Source organism: Mytilus trossulus, chromosome 6 (genome assembly GCF_036588685.1).
Source record: "Mytilus trossulus isolate FHL-02 chromosome 6, PNRI_Mtr1.1.1.hap1, whole genome shotgun sequence".
NCBI lineage: Eukaryota > Metazoa > Mollusca > Bivalvia > Mytilida > Mytilidae > Mytilus > Mytilus trossulus.
This window is the reverse complement of record NC_086378.1, coordinates 19,862,416-19,883,410: the sequence shown is the minus strand read 5'-3', so window position 1 is coordinate 19,883,410 and position 20,995 is coordinate 19,862,416. Positions and strand designations below refer to the sequence as shown.

Genomic DNA, 20,995 nt, shown 5'->3' with positions numbered 1-20,995 from the left:
TCGTTAAATGATGACATAAGATTGAAAGCATTATGCAGAAAAAGCCATGAAAAACAAGGTATTTAATAAAACTGGACATCAGATTTAAACAACCTGTATTACTCCTTACCGCTTTTTTTCATGGTGTTAGTTAGATTTTTTGGGTAAATGAGTTTACTATCATTTTTTTCCTTCTACGATATAGGAAGATGTGGTGTGAGTGCCAATAAGACAACTCTCCATCCAAATAACAATTTGGCAAATAACAATTTAACAAATAACAATTTGAGAAATAACAATTTGACAAATACAATTTGACAAATGACAAAAAACAATTTTAGTTGATTTTTCTTTCAACCTCCATTTTATGATTTAAGGTCAAGGAACAGTAAATGGGCTATGTCACAGATTTTGCTAATAATTTGCAAACAACCTTGGCTCGTTGAACTACAACTGAAAATAGAAAAAATAATACATTTAACTCTTTTATTATCTGAAAAAATGCAGATTGATTTCTTTTAATATGGGTGAATATTTGTATAGAAAGCACATAAAATCGGCAAAAAACCTTCTAAAATTAGTCTTAAAATCGCCAAATCTTTAATTCTAATCCATAGATTTTTCTAAAAAAACTATATATTGTTGACACATAAATTTCTGTTTTAATAATATAAAATAATCATAGGGTCACCGACTTCGTTTTTTGTCTAATAATCAATTTGTTACCTTGTTGGTAGTGAAAAACGTCAAAAATCAACGTTTTACGGCCTGCAACGCGATAACGTTACGATTATTTCGACGTTTTGTTGGATTTTTCACAAAGAACCCAACTTTGAATGATGTATACCGTAAAAACGAAGTCGGTGACCCTATCTTTATTTTGCATCATTATAACGGACATTTATGTATCCACAACATATAGTTTTTTAAGAAAAATCTATGGAGTAGAATTAAAGATTTGGCGATTTTAAGACAAATTTTTGAAGGGTTTTCGCCGATTTTATGTGCTTTCTATACAAATGTTCACCCATTTTGCAAGAATTCATTCAGTAATATTTTAAATGATAAATGAGATAAATGCATTATTTTTTCGATTTTCAGTTGAAGTTCATCGAGCCAGAGTTGTATGCCAAATTTTACTGAAATCTGTGACATAGCCCATTTACTGTTCCTTGACCTTAAAGGCATATTATGCATTATAACTTACCTTGTCAAAAAAATTACAAACACTTGATGATGCGACTGAACCTTTTCAACAAGTAAACATGCAAACTTTTTTCGATGAAGGCATGGACTAAGGAAACTAACGTTTACTTAGTCCATACCTGCATGAACTACAATGTAAGTCTGCTTGAGAAATATAGACATTTAAAATTTCTGTTTAATGTTGGTTTAGCTAATACATGCATGTGCAATTCTGTTGTGTTAGTCCATGCAAGCAATACATGCGTTTAATACCTTGTTGAATTTGATTTGGAAACTCGTTAAATATCTGTCTTTTATTCTGCAATTTGATATTTTATAATTGACTTCGTCTTATACTGACTGAGTATGTTATTGAAGATCGTTTAAGCTAAGCACTTGTTCAGTATTATTTGACTTTTACGCCAATCTTAATAGTTTTTTTCAATTACAGAATAGTAAATATTTGCCTTCACCTAGAGCTTTTTCTTCCAACAGATTTGCTGTATTTATCGCTCGTGGTAAATTATTTGGCATCAGGAGCAAACCCGTAGTAAAATCAGTATTAATTTAATGAATTATTAACACTACATATTTCTAATTGTTTCTTTCTTTCTTTCTTTATTTATTTCATTGCATATCATATCTACAATGTCTGAATAAAGACGTACAGTGACTCTTCACACAAAATATCTTAAGAATGAAAATACTCGTAGGCGTACGCGTACTCATTTAAGTGATTGATAAGATTTTAATAGAACGATGTTCAATGAAAAACATCGCAGAAAGCAAGCTGTTTAAATTTCGTAAGCTGTAAAATTGAAATGGTAAAGTAGTGTAAGTAATGTTTATTAGAAGTAATCTTAGAAAGAGTTAATTTTTTAACCATATTTCATCGCCGCCACGTGGAGAGCACATGCACAGAAAGGAAGAGATTGGTCCCATTATTCGTTTTCATTTTAATAGATTGTTTGATTTTAACAAATATGAGTAATGAGATGCAATATTGTCCGACGATTTGCAGATTATAATAGTATTGATTTCGTCAGTTGTATTACATCAAATTTATAGATGCATGTTTTCGTATATATGTATATTTATAGATGACGACGAGTTCATTTTGTTGTTTGTTGGGTTTTTTTTTTGTCTTTAGTATATTACTTTTTCCCCACAACTTTATAGTATTGAAATTGAGTATTGACAGATCGGCTAGTGCCTATGGGTAAACCTAACAAAATTTTCCATAAAAGGATATACATCGGTAAATGTGTATCTAGATCTTTCATATCACAAATACAGTAAATATTCCATGAAAGAATATGAACGATATGAACGTAAAAGGGACGTACCCTTTGGGGCGAAAGGACCCAGGTTCGTAACCGGTAGTTCAAATTTCGAAACAAATAAACAAAGATCTTGGAAATCTTACACAAAGACAATACTCGGAGTTTAGAAGCAGTAGCCAAAAGAAGTCATTGCTTAATGTTAGCTTGCTGGTGGAGGTAAGCAAACACATATCTGTATTTATCCTGCTATAAATTTTGCGTGTACCTACACAATTGTGTACCAAACTTAGTCATCACAGTGACATGTATAGTTGCGCTTCTACTCTAGCCTAGACTTGGTCGATATGGTATGAATAGTTCAGATAAATCACGAATTTAGTCATAATGGAATCAACAGGCCACAGCTTGAATTATTGTTGTAATTAACTTAATTATATACAAATAGTACACTATGTTTCTATCAACTGACTGGATTTAATAGATATAGGAAGATGTGGTGTGAGTGCCAATGAGACAACTCTCCATCCAAATAACAATTTAAAAATTAAACCATTATAAATTAAAGTACGGCCTTCAACACGGAGCCTTGGCTCTCACCGAACAACAAGAAGAATTTATAAATATATTTCTCTAATTCTTCGTCAATTTATCCCTTTCTGCACCCATTGTATAAAAAAATTTTAACCAACGTGTAGTTTGTTTTATCTCAGTACTTCATGTACAGGCACTTGTTTCTATCCATACGAAGGTCCACTATCCATATAAATAGAAGAAGGTGGTTAGCGATTTTTTTTTTAGGTCACGATAGTCTCCGGTTGGGACGCTTTTTCTACCCTTCAACTTAATGCTAAAAATCCATACCTTATATGAATCGATTCAGTGATTAATTTCCTTTAACACTAAATTAATTTCATAATCCCCACAGTGTTCCTCTTCACAGTAATCTACTCTCAATTCACTAAACCATGTCCAAAAGTTCAACTACCATCTTTTCAATGTATCTACTTCCGGTCGTGGACAGAATGCTATCTTTTTAAAAACGTAATGATTCAGGAAAATTACCAGTTTATTATTTTCATTATCAATATATTTCTAAAGATGGAATTTCACCGAAATAAGTACATTTATCGTTGTTATTAAAAAAATTAGACAGTCAGAAACTAATTTGAATGAATTCGATAATACTAGAGAATTCCGAATGTATATGGTTACTAAAGAATTTCATCGATCTTTTATTTTGGAGGTAAGAAACGTATGCAGATTTATAAGAATTAGGGGAAAGAAACTGAGTCAATGAAAACAAAATAAATTTACTGCGATGTAAACCCTTAGTAGATACATTGAAAAGATGGTAGTTGAACTTTTGGACATGGTCTTGTGAATTGAGAGTAGATTACCGTGAAGAGGAACACTGTGGGGATTATAAAACAAACATATTTATAAAGATTTCGACAACATTTTTCTAATCTTTTGGTTTGGATTTAAAGATATGTGTAATGATTATATCTCAGTTTCTAAACTTAAATCCACAAAATATTGCTGAATGTGTTATATTTACAAATTCTTATCATAGAATGCCGCATCATGCGTTAGAAATAAAATAAAAAAAACAATTCTTAATTATAAGGTTACAATTATATATTATCATATAAATATATTACATGGCAACTTTTAAATGTTGTTTTGTATATTATTACATGATTTGCATTGGAGAACGCTATCGATTGATATTATATGATTTATCTTGATTAATACTCTGAATACTTTAAACCAGATTAGCATGTACTGCATGAGTACAGATGTTGCAATAGAGTACCACAATTATAAAGGACAATATTTATAGATGTGTATATTTTCTTATTTTTTTAAATATATTTAAGGGAAAATAGTGGCCAAAATGGTTTTATCTTGTAAACAACTTTTAAAGTGAAATTGAGAATGGAAATGGGGAATATGTCAAAGAGACAACAACCCGACCATATAAAAAAACCATACTATTACTGAGTTTTGTGAAATTTCACAGAAGCAGATAAGCGAGGTTATTTACATGTATGTACATGTAATATTAGTTCAAGTTCAGTAATTATTTACAGCTTGTCTTGCAGTCTTCTCCAAACTAGTTAAAAATATTTAGTATTTAGGGGTCGACAACAGCTTTAATTCAAATATACACTTGGAAAAAAATATTGCAACACCAAATGGAAATTCAAATTAAAAAAACACTTTTTATGTTTTTGTGATATAATTTGGTAAAATAGAATTAGTTAAACATTATTTAAGTATCACCTGAGTTTAATCAATACATATCGACTCGATAAGTTATTATCTGCACATGCAGCTACTGTACCCGTAAACAGCAAAACATGTGTTTTAATCCTCGTTGTTTTTAACACTTTAAATAACCAAGTTTTTTAAGTTATGTGCTTGACACCTTGTAATGGGTCCTCGACAACTCTTAACTGCAGCAAGAAGGCAGATTATCAGCATGAGCGAAGCAGGGATGTCGCTGTAACAATTGCATGTATTGTTGGTCATCACCATTCCACTATAAGTCGTTTTGAGAATAAAAATCATGCAATAAACGATGTTTAAGACCTTTAGAGATAAAAAAAGACCCCCTATACCATTTGCTGGGGAAATTTAGGCATAATGAAGGTTGGTCAGAGGAATCCCATTGCATACAATACAATCTTAAAAAGAGATAGGTGGGTATACAGGAGCCTTTTAACAAGAACTGTTTGAGATCGACTCATCGCTACTGGTTATCCTGCGATAAGACCATTTCGGATACCTTTGCTTACGAACAGACACACAGTTTTCCGTATCCAGTGTAGTACAGAGCTCGCGGAAATTGACAATTAGCATCGTGGAGGAAGATCCATTGTTCTATAGAATTCGGTTCAGCTTCCTTGGCGCGATCGTAGCCCAGATTTGAACCATATCGAGCATGTATGGGACATTATTAGGCGCAAAGTGCGAGAAAGGACACCACAGTTTAAACACATCATGAAATAAACAATGCCCTTCATCAGATATTGTTGCTGCTACCTTAGAAACAAATTAGTCGATTTATGGCAGGAATCAGAAGACGTTATAATGCGGTTATCCGTTTGAATGGAGGCTGCGCACAAAGTACTAATTCTTTGGCGTATAACGATCACTCATGATGTGAACAGTCATCGGAAGATTAATTTTGAAATGTCTGACATTGTAATGTTCGACTACAGTTATAGTTGTAAAATGCATTTTTTTTGTACAAAAAACACTTCATTTTGTTATCAAAATTGTGGTTATATAAATCATTTTTTTTATTTTTTGTTCGTTTAAATGCCAATGTTATCATAAACTATGTTTCAATAATATTATACAAATATTTTATATATTTCATCCAAAAAAAGAGGTTAATTTTTCAAGTTTTTTTTCCATGTGTATATATACTAGAATTTATTGTAATCTTCATCCTGGGAGATTATATGATTTGCTCAAATATATGAGTATCGAACGCTGTGCGATTAGGTGCCAAGTTTGTTAATTTAGGCTGGAAGCATTATGAGGAACTTTTCATTTGCATAAAACCATTGACCCTACTGATTGCTGGGCTACAATTGATTCCAAATTTTGGTTGATATTTATTAATGAAAATTATAGTACAGGTTGAATTACAGTTAGCATGCATGAACACTTGGACTAATTTGAAATGTTATTCTTTCAATTATGATGATACCTAGATGTTGTTAAGCAGCTTGTTTGTGTTTTGTTATTGTTGTTTTTTTGTGTAACACAGGTCATCCTGTATAACTTGTTGGTTCTCCTCACAGGAGACTTTTACCATGTTTACTTTGCCTAATATAGGCCTTCTTGTGATAATCCAAGTTTCAAGTCACCGAGACCTCTGGTGTGATAGTTCGAATAGCCAGTACATAGGTGCTTTGTCATACAATCATATAGAAATCAACTGTTACACTTTTCGAGACAGTGTATGTTTTTTTTATTGCAACTATAACAATTATTCAAAATCACATATTTTAATTTGAACTGAACAACACGAAATTATCAATATTATATATTTTTTGTTGGCTTCGTAATATGACTTCAAACAGAGCATGGTAGCAGCGTGAAAAAATCGTTCCAAATTCCCTGTAGTTGAGTCAATTAAAACGAAACAGACAGTAAAAGTATTTTAACCGAATTTTTTTACTTGCACACATATAAACATTACGGTTCTAAATTTTATTGTTTTGTTCTTTTATACATTCCTCATTTTCATTTTCTATGCTATCATTTAATACATAGTAATCATTCCTTATTTTATTGATTTTTTATTTACATTGCTTCGTGGATTAATAGAGAAATGGTTGAGATTTCAAAAACATATTTAATCTTTGTCTCAATTAAGGAGCTTCTGGTTTTTTTCTTTTTTGATTCATTAATATTTTGGATTTCAGTGTGACGTCCATTTTCACTGAATAAGTGCACATTTTGTTTACCATCTGAATCTCGCCTTTGAATGCTAGCTTTCCTCGTTGTGTTTAAGACCTATTGGTCACCATAACGGTTTTCCGCTGTCTTATAGGTTTTTTTGTTCTTTTACACATTCCCCATTTCCATTTTCAATGCTATCATATAATAAATAGTAATCGCCCCTTATTTTATTGATTTTTTATTTACATTGCATCGTGGATCAAATTCATTCGTTCAGTGTATGTTCACTTGTGTTTTAATTTGTTGTTTGATTGAGTTAAGCCATTTCGGTTGATATTTATAGTGTGTCTTTCTATGTTGTGATGTAACACTATTATTTCAGAAAAGGATGCATCTTCGCTTATCAAGGGTTCCGATCCACTTCCCTCCTCTGCACCTTTGGCGGATTGAGATAAAATTTCGAAAACAAATGTTCTGCATTGGTTGCAGTCGAAACTCGCTACATTCAATCAAAAAGCGCCTATAACATGAGCATGTGTAAATGTAGAAAGTGTATGCAAACAATTTCCACGTGCTTATTGTGCAACATGTCTTTACATCCCTACACATACGACTATATTTAGTGACAATTTGAATGTTTTAATCAACTAGTAAAGTTCCTATGTATAATTCTTACACGAATGCAGGAATTTCAACGTATATTTTCGTTTCCTGCTTAACCAAGTGTGTAGAATCAATACGCTACCGTGTTTTTCACCTCCAAATAGAAGAGTGCAAGTGCTAAATAAAAGCAACAGTAGTATAACGCTGTTCAAAACTCATAAATCCATGGACAAAAAACAAAAACGGGGTAACAAACCAAAACCGAGCGAAACGCATTAAATATAAGAGGAGGACAACGACACAACACCGAAACGCAACACACACAGAAACTGACCAATCATCAGACAAAACACCACGAGAATAACAAATATAACATGAAAACCAAATACATGAATTTGGGATAGACAAGTACCGTGCCACGTCTTATCTCAATATCACAAACGACTCAACGTTAAAATGCAACACACAGAGAAACGAACAATAATATAACAATGACCATCTTCCTGACTTGGTACAGGACACTTTTAAAGGGAAATAAAAGTGGTGGGTTAAACCTGGTTTTATGGCATGCCAAACCTCGAACTTTAATGGCAAAGTTAAATATAATATTGAAATGACAACATAATATTACAGGACTACAATACAAAAAAATAGGAGAACATATTAGACAAAGAAAAACATGATTAATAGATAACAAAAAGCATCAGGTTTAAAATTCAATACGCCAAAAACGCGCCTTGTCCACACAAGACTCACCAGTGACGCCCAGATATAAAAGATCGAAAGTGAAAAAAGTACAAAGTTGTACAGCACTGAAGATCAAAAGTTGAAAAGGTTTCGCCAAATACGGCATTGTTTTTATGCCCGGGATAAGAACATTCTTATTATATAGAACAATTCATGCTATTGCAAACAGTACATTTTATCAATGAATATGAAAGAGATATACATAAAGAAACTGAAGTATTAAAAATTACAGAAAACTAAACCTGAATACATAACGCCTAGATATAAAAGATCGAACGTGAAAAAGGTACAAAGTTGTACAGCACTGAAGATCAAAAGTTGAAAAGGTTTTGACAAACACGGCATTGTTTTTATGCACGGGCTAAGAACATACTTATAATATAGAACACTTAATGCTATTGCAACCAGTAAATTTTAACAAATGAATATGAAAGCGATATACATAATGAAACTGAAATATTAACTAATTACAGAAAACTAAACCCAAGTTTATCACAAAATAGACACACATCGATAATGTATTCAGAATGGTCGCGACTTTAATCTACCGAAAGATGGCGCAACATTGTTATCACAAATGTTGAATTAATCTGCCAAGGGTGGAGAGGGGGCAGTGGAACGTAACCCTTGGCTAGCGAAGATAATAAGGGTAAAGGTTTTGTTCCATTTAAACGTTTAAAGCATCTGCAATTGTTTACACTTGTCTTAAGTCGGGCATCTGTTATTCAGCAGTTGTCGTTTGTTAAAGTGGTTCCTACGTGTTTCTCGTTTTTCATATAGAATATATGGTCGGTTTTCCCATTTGAATGGTTTAAATGAGTATTGTTTGGGGCCGTTTATAGTTTGCTGTTCGGTGTGAGCCAAGGATTCGTGTTGAATACCGTTCTTTGACCTATAAAGATTTACTTTTATGAATTCTAAATTGGATTGAGAGTTGTATCAGTTGCACTCATACCACATCTCCCTATATCTAATGAATATGCTGAACCAGAGAAAACTCTACTCTATCCATCTAATCACTAGTAATGGCGATACAAGACTAAAAACACATTCTGTATATATAATTCGCCTATATAATTATATAACAGCCCAACAATATTAGATCTGTATATTTGCGGATATATACGAGTAAACGGCATGTTCAATACACATGTAGGTTTACAGTCGTGTGTACTGCAGATTAAATAATTAATAAAAATGCACATTCTTCTTGGTCATTATCGTACTTTTCAGTAGACCACTCTCGTTCGGAATTAGTTGATACCACACACAGTGCACACGTGAACATCATTAACGTGTTCTTCAAGATAGTTTGCTTAAAACAAGGAAAAAGAAAAAAGACACAGTGTAACATTTAAAAATAGTGTCGACAACTTTGAAAATTAAAAAAACCCATATTGAAACAAATTTATGTCGTTCTTAATTAACAGAATGATACAGATTGGATCATTTTTTTCAAATGTTAGTATTGTTAAGTAAAATGAGAAATTATCTACCTTAGAGCATTTGTCATTTTTCCGATTAATTATGTCAAAATGAAAAATGCTCCATGTTGAATAATTTTTCAATTCATCAAATCAAATTGAATGGTTTTTTTTTATTTTCAAATATTTAAATTCAAAAAGAAAAAATGCTGGACACGTAATAATTCCTTATTATGTTCAACTGTCAGTGGAATAAAAAAAAGAAGAACCATATAACTAATGATAATTTTGTTTAAAAAGATGTGTCTGACTTACCGTAAATATTTAGCTGAATAATTGGTGAATGTACGGGTATTGATGGTGCGCTACACCGCCAGTTACTTCCATGTAAAGTGTCAATGTCATATGAACTAGGAATAGTCAGGTTGTACACACCTGCACTATCATTACAGCGATATTGATAATTCTGGTTGCAATCGCCAAAGAAACGACAAGTACCATCTGAATTATCACCTGTTATTGTACATACTACATTACCATCTCTATTGAAAACAATACTGAGTACATTCGATTGACAGGATAACGTGAAGTCAACACCAACAGAAGCACCATCAGATGATGAGGTAAGATTTATTGCTGAAAGTATAAGGTTCAATAAATTATTACAACAGAAGGAAATGCCGACCAAGGTCAAGCATATGACAGTGTTTTCGGTTTGTTTAATGTGTTTGAGCTTTTGATTTTTGAAAATTGATAAGGAAAATGTGAAATCATAAAATTACTGAACTCCGAGGAAAATTCAAAATAGAAAGTTCCTCATGAAGTGGCAAAATCAAATGATAAAACACATCAAACGATCAAACGAGTTGAAACCTGAGTTTTTTTAAGATTTATAAATTTATTAACAGGTAAATTTAGACACAGTTGTTTTCTTTTTCCTTTCCAGTCCAAACTGAAAATTTTGTTCACAAAACAATTTTCCTTGTTAAACCTCCAATTTGTTTTTTGATTTTTTGTTCTCTTCTCCTCAAAAATTGTTTTTTCTCAACAACAAAAACCAAATTTTTTTTCCTAAAAATTGTTTGTTTTCAATTTTTTTTCCCTCAAATTTTTTTTCCATTTCCTTATTGGGTTTCTTTTTCCTTTTCCGATGTTTCCTTTCCTTATTCAGTTTTTATTTCTTTATTTTCGATTTTCGTTTACTTATTTTGGTTTCTATTTCCTTAAAATATTTTTCATTTCCTTATTGGATTTTTTATTTCCTTTTTCGGTTTCTATTTCAATATTCAATTTTCATATCCTTATTCAGTTCCTATTTCTGTGTCTATTTTCTTATTCGATTTTTTATTTCCTTGCTCGGTTTACATTTCCTTATTCGATATCTATTTCTTTATTCAATTTTCATTTCCTTATTCGGTTTCTATTTCCTTATTCAGTGTCTATTTCCTTAAAAATAAATTTGTGAAACAATTTTTCTACTCCAAATATTTTTCTTCACAATTTTCTTTCTCAAATATATTTCTACACAATTTTTTCTCAATTTTTTTTTCTCAAAATTTCTTTTTCACTCAATTTTTTCTCAATTTTTTTTTCTCAAAATTTCTTTTTCACTCAATTTTTTTCCATTTCCTTATTCGTTTTTAATTTCATAATTCTTGATGTATCCTCCAAAGAAACTACATTCTCCACTTGGATAAGCACCTGCTATTGAACATCCTAATTTACTTAATGAAAATAATAACAGTACATTCGATTTACAGTATAACTTGAAGACAACACCAACATAAGCAAAACCAGATGATGAGGTCAGATTATGTTAGTTGCTAAAGTAAAGAAATTAAAATATTTTGAGGAAATATCCAGAAGGTAAGGTTAAATTTAAATGATACCACGAGTCAAGGATATATTTGATGTTCATTCCTATTTAAGAACTGTTTTTATTTTTCCATATAAATACATATTACAATGTTTTGCACCTTGCCAAAAAGATCATGAGAACTATTATCATTACTTGTGGAGTGACTTCATTATTTAAGCTTTTGGATAATTTTTTACTAATTTCAATTTTAATGTACTCATGTGTGTAGAGTTGAAATGTGAGGTTGTTGTTTTAACCGTTTATTACATAGATTTAACTTTCCAAACGTATGGCTGTGAGATTGAGCAGTTGTGATTTTAAATGGGTACTTTTCATATATTGTGTTAATACCTTGGGTTAAAGAAAATTCGTGGACCGTTGTGTTTTAGGACAAATGATACAGTTACAGGGGAGGTAATGTAACATAAAATGTTATTATTTTCGACGTCCAACTGTGATAGATCGGAAAAGAAGCAAGTCATTTCTGACTTTGTCCATTTCGTACATCTGCCATTTCGTCCCAAAACTTGCTATTAAAAACCCAATATTTACCATTTCGTACCAAAACTTGCTATTACGAACCCAAATTTACCATTTACATGTAGTACCCACGATAATATCCAGTTCGTACCCTATGGGCCAAATGCATCTACCTTTTCGTACCTCAAGGACTCAATCATGCTAATATATGTGAACTGTTTGTATCATATTTTTTTTTAACAATTTCATGATTTCAATGTTTTTTTTTTTAAATATAACATATTTATGTTAATAAATTTATGCATCTAGACGTAACAGTTGTATATAGACCGATGCTTGGTTGAATTAAGAAGTTCTAGGAAACTTCAATAGTTCCTCGAACACATCCTAAAAATCGCTGGCATTTAGAGCTTGGTGGGAATATACATAGATATACTGTTCCCAAGTTGAAAGTATTTTAAATGTTGGAGGACGATTTTTGTAAAATATTTTATGTCTGGAGCTTTCAGAAAGGGTATCAAAAGTCATAGGTACTTGGAGACAGGACAATTTTTTAAAGTCCTCTCCCTTTTATGCAAAGTCCGTTATTTTTTTATTTTCAGATACATTTCATTATTTTTGCATATCTGTATACTATGAACAGACATGTAATAAGGTGATAGTATGGTCAGTTTTGGTTGATGCGTACACATAATTTTGTTATACGAGTCAGTCTGAGTGACGAAAACTACAGAAATTTGTTGATGATACAATATTTTGAATAAACGGAGGACATGCTGGAACTCTAAATTGATGCGAACACATTTTGTTAGATAGAATGTTCCAATATTCCTTTCATTTGCAGTACACTATCCATCTTTACAAATGTACATGAAAATATAACTCATTTACTATGCGGCTGTATAGATTTACATAATAAAGCGCTAATATGGTCAGTCTGGTCTGAAATTTGTTTACGATTCAAAAAGAGGACATGCTGGTTCTCATATTGCTGTCAATTACATTAAACGGTCCATAATGACATAAACATATCACTGAATTACTACGCGGCTATATGGATAACTTGATAAAGGGCAAATATGGTCAGTTTTGGTTAATGAGATCAAATAATTTTGTTTTACGAGTGAGCCCGTCTGAGATGTGATAACTGTTTGATTTTTGGTGATGATTAAATTATTTGAAACGACATACTTGAACCATTATTTGTGAAGAAGAAATTTACTATAATTAATTTTCAACGCACAGTTCACGCGGCGTTAACAAGAAGTGCACGCGAGTAAACGCTGCGTTAACTTTTTTGGTCCGTCTACATGTAAATTATGATTGGTCAGCACCCAACTGTACGTATATAATTGATAAAAATGAATTAATTTCAAAGAATTGTAACACAAAATTAGAGGATACTTTTGTAAAGAAGATATTTAAAATTGCTTTACGGAAATCTGCATGTGTTTATCTTTTAAATAAGAAAAAAAGTATAATATGTCTATCCACAGGATAGAAATGTCATAGAACACGAAATTTTAGGTTAAGGTATAGTGAAATCTATAACATATTAGCCTTGAATTTTAAAAACCGAATTTTAAATTAAAACGAACAAAACTAACCCATAACATTTCTCTACCGAAACCAAAAAAAAAGTAGAGAGATAAATGCTCATAATGTTTATTAACTCAACCCTTAAATTCAATTGTATATTTTGCAATTTGAATACACTTGATGGAGTGTTACTTCAAGAAGTATGAATAATTTCGAAACACTAGGATTTTCTTATCCCAGGCATAAATTACTGTAACCGTATTTTGCACAATTTTTTAAGAAATTTGGTCCTAAATGCTCTGTAACTTAATACTTGTTTGTCTTTCTAACAATTTTAATATGAGCGTCACTAATGAGTCTTATGTAGACGAAATGCGGGTCTGGCGTATCAAATTATAAGCCTGGTACCTTTGATAGCTATGAACGTCAATTCATCGATTAACATGCATCTATCAAAAAAGCAAAAATAAATTCAACCATTATTGAATACACCAATGCAAGTAATATAAAAATTAAAGATTCTAATGCAATTTGTATGTAACAATTTTTTTTCATTGGCTAAAAGTTGCCGTCAAATCCACAGTTGACCAGGCGTAACTAAGGAGGGACAACCATTTTGAAATGATTGAATCAACAAATGTTCGATTACTACTATACAATCGGAAATAAAACAACACCTACCTCGAATTCGACGTTTTAATGTAATTTTATCCGAATTTGAAGCGTACAGGTAACGTAATAACCTCCAGTTTGTAAGTTTTCATTTGTATGACGTCACGTTTACCCATGACGTCTTTGCGCCCAAATCATTCATGAAGTTTCGCGGATTTTTTTTATTTGTCAAAATAAAACATTTTTCCAAGTTTTATCGTATTATTTCTTTTTGTAATGCATTAGAATCGGAATAACAGTACTGTAGTTGAAGAGTTGCCACCGTCAATTTTGATTTGACGGTCGCAAATCTCCGTTTTACTGTCTTCGCTACGCGTCGCCAGTAAAAATGCATTTGCGACCGTCAAATCTACAATTGACGGTGGCAACTCTTCAACTACAGTACTGTTATTCATTAATTTTGATGCAATTCATGTATGATGTACATAATTTATGAAGCAGGTATCGTGATTGTGAAAGAGCTGCATATATACACGTCAGACAACATAGGGTGATTATTCTCTTTACAATGAGACCGATAAATACACTTCGATTATCATATTTTTTTTGGCATCTATAGAATATCTTTTAGATATATTTGTTTAATTTTACTTTTCATTGAAACTACCACGAAATTTTGTTGTTATCTGTTTTGTAATATTACATTGCTGTCCCCTTCCGTTAACCACCACAATCGTGTCACATGTAAAAACCGTACAAAACAGAAACCACCATGGGTTTTCGGTTGGACAGGTTTCGCTGTATAAAATGTCTACGCCGTTTATCTCTAGACTAAGCACATTAAGGTATATTTGTCGGTATATATTTGGATTAACCTGGGGTGTGTTTTATTGGTATCTCCTGTAAAACTTGGGGACGAATGTGTCATATATATGTACTTGTCCTAAGTCATGAGCATGTTGTTCGGTGGATGTCGTTTTTTGTGCAGTGAATTCTTGTTTCTCGTATAGACAGTTGGTTTATATGTTGGAATTATTTAAATATCGTCGATTTGGGCCGGTAATAGCATGTTGCTTAATGTGACTTAGACGGGGATTTGTATCATTGGCACTCATACCAGATCTTCCTAATATGTAAATATACAGGATCTAATCTACTTTTTCGTTGAGTTTGACTTGTTTCGAGAACTGATCGTTGCTGTAGAAAAAAATGTATTAGTTGTTTACTTGAACGTATCAAAAAGAATTGAAATACACAATGTGATAGAAGGAATGGTTAATTGCTTTCTTACCATCTGATAAATCACCAGTGATAAGGAACAGACACATTAAAATATGTGCGTCCATTTTACAACTCACTTCCGTGTTGATCACATCTATTTTGACAGATATTTTTTTTTCTCGATACATATATGTATTTACGAACAAGCCACTCTTTTAAAAGAATTTAAATTTTGTTTTTGTAAGAATAGTTTTTATATTTTTTTTTTATTGAAACGAAAGTCAAATCCAACGCACATTTTACGAAATTAAGATTTAACAGTTTTGAAAAAGTTTAATAGTATATAAAAAAGATAGTAAACAAATATTTAATACGCTTACATTTTATCAGTCTTATACATGTATGAAACCATGTCTGTGTATACATTTATGTGTATAGAACCATGCACAATAGGACGTTTAAATCATTACACGTGCACTTCAATCATTTTAGTACATTGTGTAGAAATCCAAATATCTAAGATGTTTTTTGGTGTATTGAAGTTTCGGCCAGATTTTCTATGATTTTCTATGATTTAAAAATAATAAAAATCAATAAATTAATAAATTGATATTTTATTAAATAGTGTCACATATTTTATCAAACAATACAGATATACAACAGTTCATAATAAAAACAGAGATCAAATATCCAGCCTTACTCTATACTCATGAGACACTTTAAAACAACTGTACATTCATATGAATAAATAAGGTAAATAACTGCTTTATAAAACAGTTTACTAGTAAATATTTCAATTACTATTAGGTATTGATAAAAAAAAAATTACATGATAGATTTTAATGTTTGACCGTTTGTAAAAAAAACGAATCGTTCATGTTGAGTCAGTTTTTCGGGCTATAATTATGGTGCCAATACGTTAAACATGATGACACCCATTGGAGACCGGCGCACATTAGAATTAAGTGTCCACATACCTGGGTATTTTTCAGACTTCCTAGACAATAGGGGCAAGAAAAACATCGAAGAAGCCGTATTAACAGATTCAGATACTGACACAATGAAGAAGTCACGCCCATCCCAAAATTTAGGAAAACAAGTTCATGGAAACCACCAAAGAGTAAAAATGATAACTTGGAATCATTCATTAACTACGTGAGGTCTGATATAACGTCTTGTATAACAAATACAAGTCATTATAATTAATCCAAGTCAGAAAGCATAGCTTTGAAAGCGTCAAAAGATCAAGAGGATATAGTAATAAAACCTGCCGACAGAGGGGGCGCTGTCATGAATAAAACAGATTACATAGCAGAGAGGAATCGCCAACTTTCAAACTCCATTTTTTATAAACAATTAACCACAGATCCAACACTAAATACTATTCGAAGGATCAACACCACCCTTTAAGAGATGTTCGACAAAAAAGCATAATTATAAACAATGACACCTTTGAATATCTCCGACCTCTTGAGAACGACACAAAGGCCGAAAGATTCTATATGTTGCCTAAGATACATAAAACGGGCAATCTAGGTCGACCAGTTGTGTCTGCGAATAGTCATCCAACTGAAAAGATATCAGAATTTGTAGACCATCCTCTAAGACATCATGTGAAAGAACTACCCTCTTACATTCAAGATACAACTGATTATCTAAAGAAAATGGAAAGCCTCAATCATCTACCAAGCAATACTATACTTGCATCCATGGACGTGTCCAACATTCAACAAGTCGAAGGAATAGCAGCGTGTGAAGAGGTATGGAACACTCGTAATGAAAAAAATCCTTCTACTGAGTGTATTGTTTCACTTCTGAAACTAGTGCTGGAGAATAACAACTTCTCCTTTAATGAAAAAACACTATCTCCAGATAGACGGTACTAGTATGGGCACAAAAAAGATATGCGACTTCATCGACTGCACAATTTAGTAATATTTCATATCATTATCATAAATGATTGGATTGACCAGTTATCTTAATTGAGGATTAAAGTCAACTCAATATAAAGATTTTTTATGTAATACTTTGCACTTTTTTGTACACAAAAAAATCCATATTTCGGCCCAAATATTTAATTTTACGTACATCTTGATTCAAATGCTCATTTTGCGTGTTCAGTATTTAAAAAAAAACACTAGACAGGGATCGTCAAGAACGAAATTGATTTAATTTTATTTATAAGATTTGATAAAACTGATAAGGCTAAGGCCAATGATGTTGTTCCTTTATTTGCATTTTAACAATTCAGAATATCTTTATATACTTTTTTAAAAGCCGTAAATTATTTATATCATAAATGTGTACAAACGAAATAGGGAATATTAAGTAAAACAGAGAGTTAATATAGGTTCACCTATTTTAAAAGTCTTAATTTTTCGTGCAACGTCCATGACAGATCTTATTTCACGTTCAACGTGACATTGTGTCTTATTTCACTATAGAACGTTCTATAGGATCCCCTATATTGTTTGTTTATCATGTATATACTAAAGGGCGTTCTACAGGATCCCCTGTTGTCTGAACATTATATATATACTATAGAACGTTCTACATGTATATGATACCCTATTGTTTGTATTGGATACTAGAGGACTTTCTTTAGGATCCCTTGGTCGGTCTGTGGGATCCCCTGTTTTCTCAACATCATATATCTACTTAAAGTCGTTCTACAGGATCCCCTGTTGTTTGTTTTTCAAGTATATACTATAGAGCGGTCTACAGGGTCCCCTGTTGTCTTTACATTATATATCTACTATAAGACGTTATATAAGACCCTCTGTTGATTGTTTTTCATGTTTATACTATAGGGCATTCTACAGGATCCCCTGGACGGTCTACAGGATCCCCTGTTGTTTATAAAAATTATGCATCTAAGATAGGACCTTATGTAGGTTCCTCTTTGGTTTGTTTATCATGTATATACTATGGGGCTTTCTATGTGATACATGTATCTTGGGAGTTTTCATAGGATCCCTGTTGTTTGTTTGTCATGTATACACTACAGTGCGTTCTACAGGATATAATGGGCGGTCTTCAGGATCCCCTGGTGTTTGAAAAGTATCCATTTAAGATAGGACCTTCTATAGGATCCCCTGTTCTTTGTTTATGAGATATCCACTATTTTACGTTCTATAGGAAGCACAGTTGTTTGTTTATAATGTATCTACTAAAGGGCGTTCTATAGGATCCCCTGGGCGGTCTACAGAGTCCCCTTTAATCTTGTCATTATGAATTTGATATAGTTCATTCTACATGATCTCTTGTTGTTGGTATATGATATAGCTATTACAGGACGTTCTACATGATCCGATAGGACAATCTGCCGAGAAATTGAGTAAAATCATCTGGAATTGCAATTTTAACCCACTTTGCTTTTTGGTTTCACATGAGCATCGGTAATTGTAATCTTAGAAGGACATGTTATAGATACACGATAAAAAAAAAACCACAGGGTATCCTATAGTCCGCCCCGAGGATCCTATTGAACGCCCTATAGCAGATGCATGATTGTTATCCCATAGAACCCATAGAACGCTCTCTAGCAGATACATCTAGTAGATACATGATTACCAAACAACGGGATTCCATAGAACGCCCTATAGCAGATACACAATTATTAAACCACAGGGGATCATATTGACCGCCCAGGGGATCCTATATAACGCCCTCTAATAGATACATGATGAACAAACAACAGGAATTCTATATACCGACCCTGGAACGCCCTCTAGTAGATACATCAAGTAGATACATGATTACCAAACAACGGGATCCTATAAAACACCTTATAGCAGAAACACAATTATTAAACCACAGGGGACCCTGTATAGGAGGGGGCGGACAGGGGGTACCTTTCTCCCGTCTCTGCCCCTCTTCTCTTTTCTATCGCCCCCTTTTCTCTTGTCTCCCGCCCTAAAACATGAAAAACTGAAATATAGGAAGCTCATTTAAAAGCTATCGATCAAATGTCTTGTTTTTTTTATGGCTCGTTCCAATCTTGTCCTTTCATAAGAAGAAGAAGCTGTCTGTTTGCATTGAATTTGTTGGTCTGATGCAAGCCGTTTCCCAAGCCGAAAATGCATAGTACATGCAGCTAATGAAAATCAGGTAGAAAATGGTTTGATATGGAATGGAAATAACAAAGAAGAATAATAACAGTGTCTTTGAACTTGGTTATTTTGCCGCACAACTTTCCCTATACTATGTTCCAAGTGTAACCAGTCTCTGAATAACTCTGTAATCGTATAAGCGCAGATTACACAGGACAGCAAAATAGGAATGTAGGAACATTTTGGGATGTCAACACTTAAAGAAGGGGCGAGAGATTCCAAAGGGACAGTCAAACTCAGAAATCGAAATAAACTGACAACGCCATGGCTAAAAATGAAAAAGACAAACAGACAAACAATTATAGTAGACATGACACAGAATAGAAAACTAAAGAATAAGCAACACGAATCCCACCAAAAACTAGGGGTGATCTCAGGTGCTCCGGAAGGGTAAGCAGATCCTGCTCCACATATGGCACCCGTCGTGTTGCTTATGTTACTAGTATAACAAATCCGGTAAATAGTCTAAGTCGGTAGGTAACATTCATGAAAGGGGAGGGGATTGCACTTACAACGTAAAGAACATATCCGATATCATCTGTGAAACGGTTATAACGGTCAACTAACTCGTGGTGGCGCTCGTAAAATGTACGAAGTGTTAATTTCATCTTCACCATTTGGAACTATTGGTTTTTAAAATCACTTATTTATTAACTTATTTGATAAAATAATTGTTTTCCAGCTACGTTTTTGTCTCCCGCTTCTATCCCTTTCTCCGTTCTCGTGTCCCTTCTCTCCTTTCCCTCGCCACTCTCTGCCTGTACCCTGTCCAGCCCCTCATATAGCCCCCTCTAATAGATACATGTTGAACAAACAACAGGGGGATCCTTTGGACCGACCTGGGGATCTAAAAGAACGCCCTATAGCATATGCAAGACTATTAAACAATACGGGATCCTATAGACCGCCCAGGGAATCCTATACAACGCCCTATTATAGATGCATGATGAACAACCAACAAGGGGTCCTAAAGACAGGGATCCTATAGACCTCCCTATATCAGATATATAATGTTCAGACAACAGGGGATCCTGTAGACCGCCAAGGGGGTCCTGTAGAAAGCCCTATAGTATAAACATGATAAATAAACAACAGGGGAACCTAGAGAAGTTCTCATCTTAGATGCATTATTTTTTTTAAACGGGAATCCTGTAGGCCGCCCAGTAGATCCTGTAGAACGTCCTATAGTATAAACATAAAAAAAACAATCAACAGGGGGTCTTATAGAAGGTCCTATCTTAGCTGCATAATTTTCGAACAACAGGGGATCATGTTGACCGCCCTATAGTCATTGATAGTATATACTAGTACTTGAAAAACAAACAACAGGAGATCCTATATAACGTCTTATAGTAGATATATAATGTTGAGAAAACAGGGGATCCTGAAGACCTCCCAAGGGATCCTATAGAAAGCTTTATAGTATATACATGATAAACAAACAACAGGGGAACCTATAGAAGGTCCTATCTTAGATGCATACTTTGTATTAACAACAGGAGATCCTGTAGAACGCCTTTTAGTATAAAC

At 32.9% G+C, this 20,995-nt stretch overlaps 1 protein-coding gene across 1 annotated transcript in view; it reads right to left on the bottom strand.

Annotated features, from left to right (window-relative positions):
• The window catches only part of LOC134722395 (hemicentin-1-like), a 147,979-nt gene extending 135,964 nt beyond the window's left edge, over positions 1-12,015 (bottom strand). The window contains exons 1-2 of the mRNA XM_063586013.1: positions 11,991-12,015; positions 9,959-10,279 (exon numbers count right to left, since the gene is read on the bottom strand). Coding sequence (XP_063442083.1) covers positions 9,959-10,279; positions 11,991-12,015 — 346 coding nt within the window. The remainder of the gene's footprint in view (positions 1-9,958; positions 10,280-11,990) is intronic.
• Positions 12,016-20,995: the final 8,980 nt, after the last annotated feature.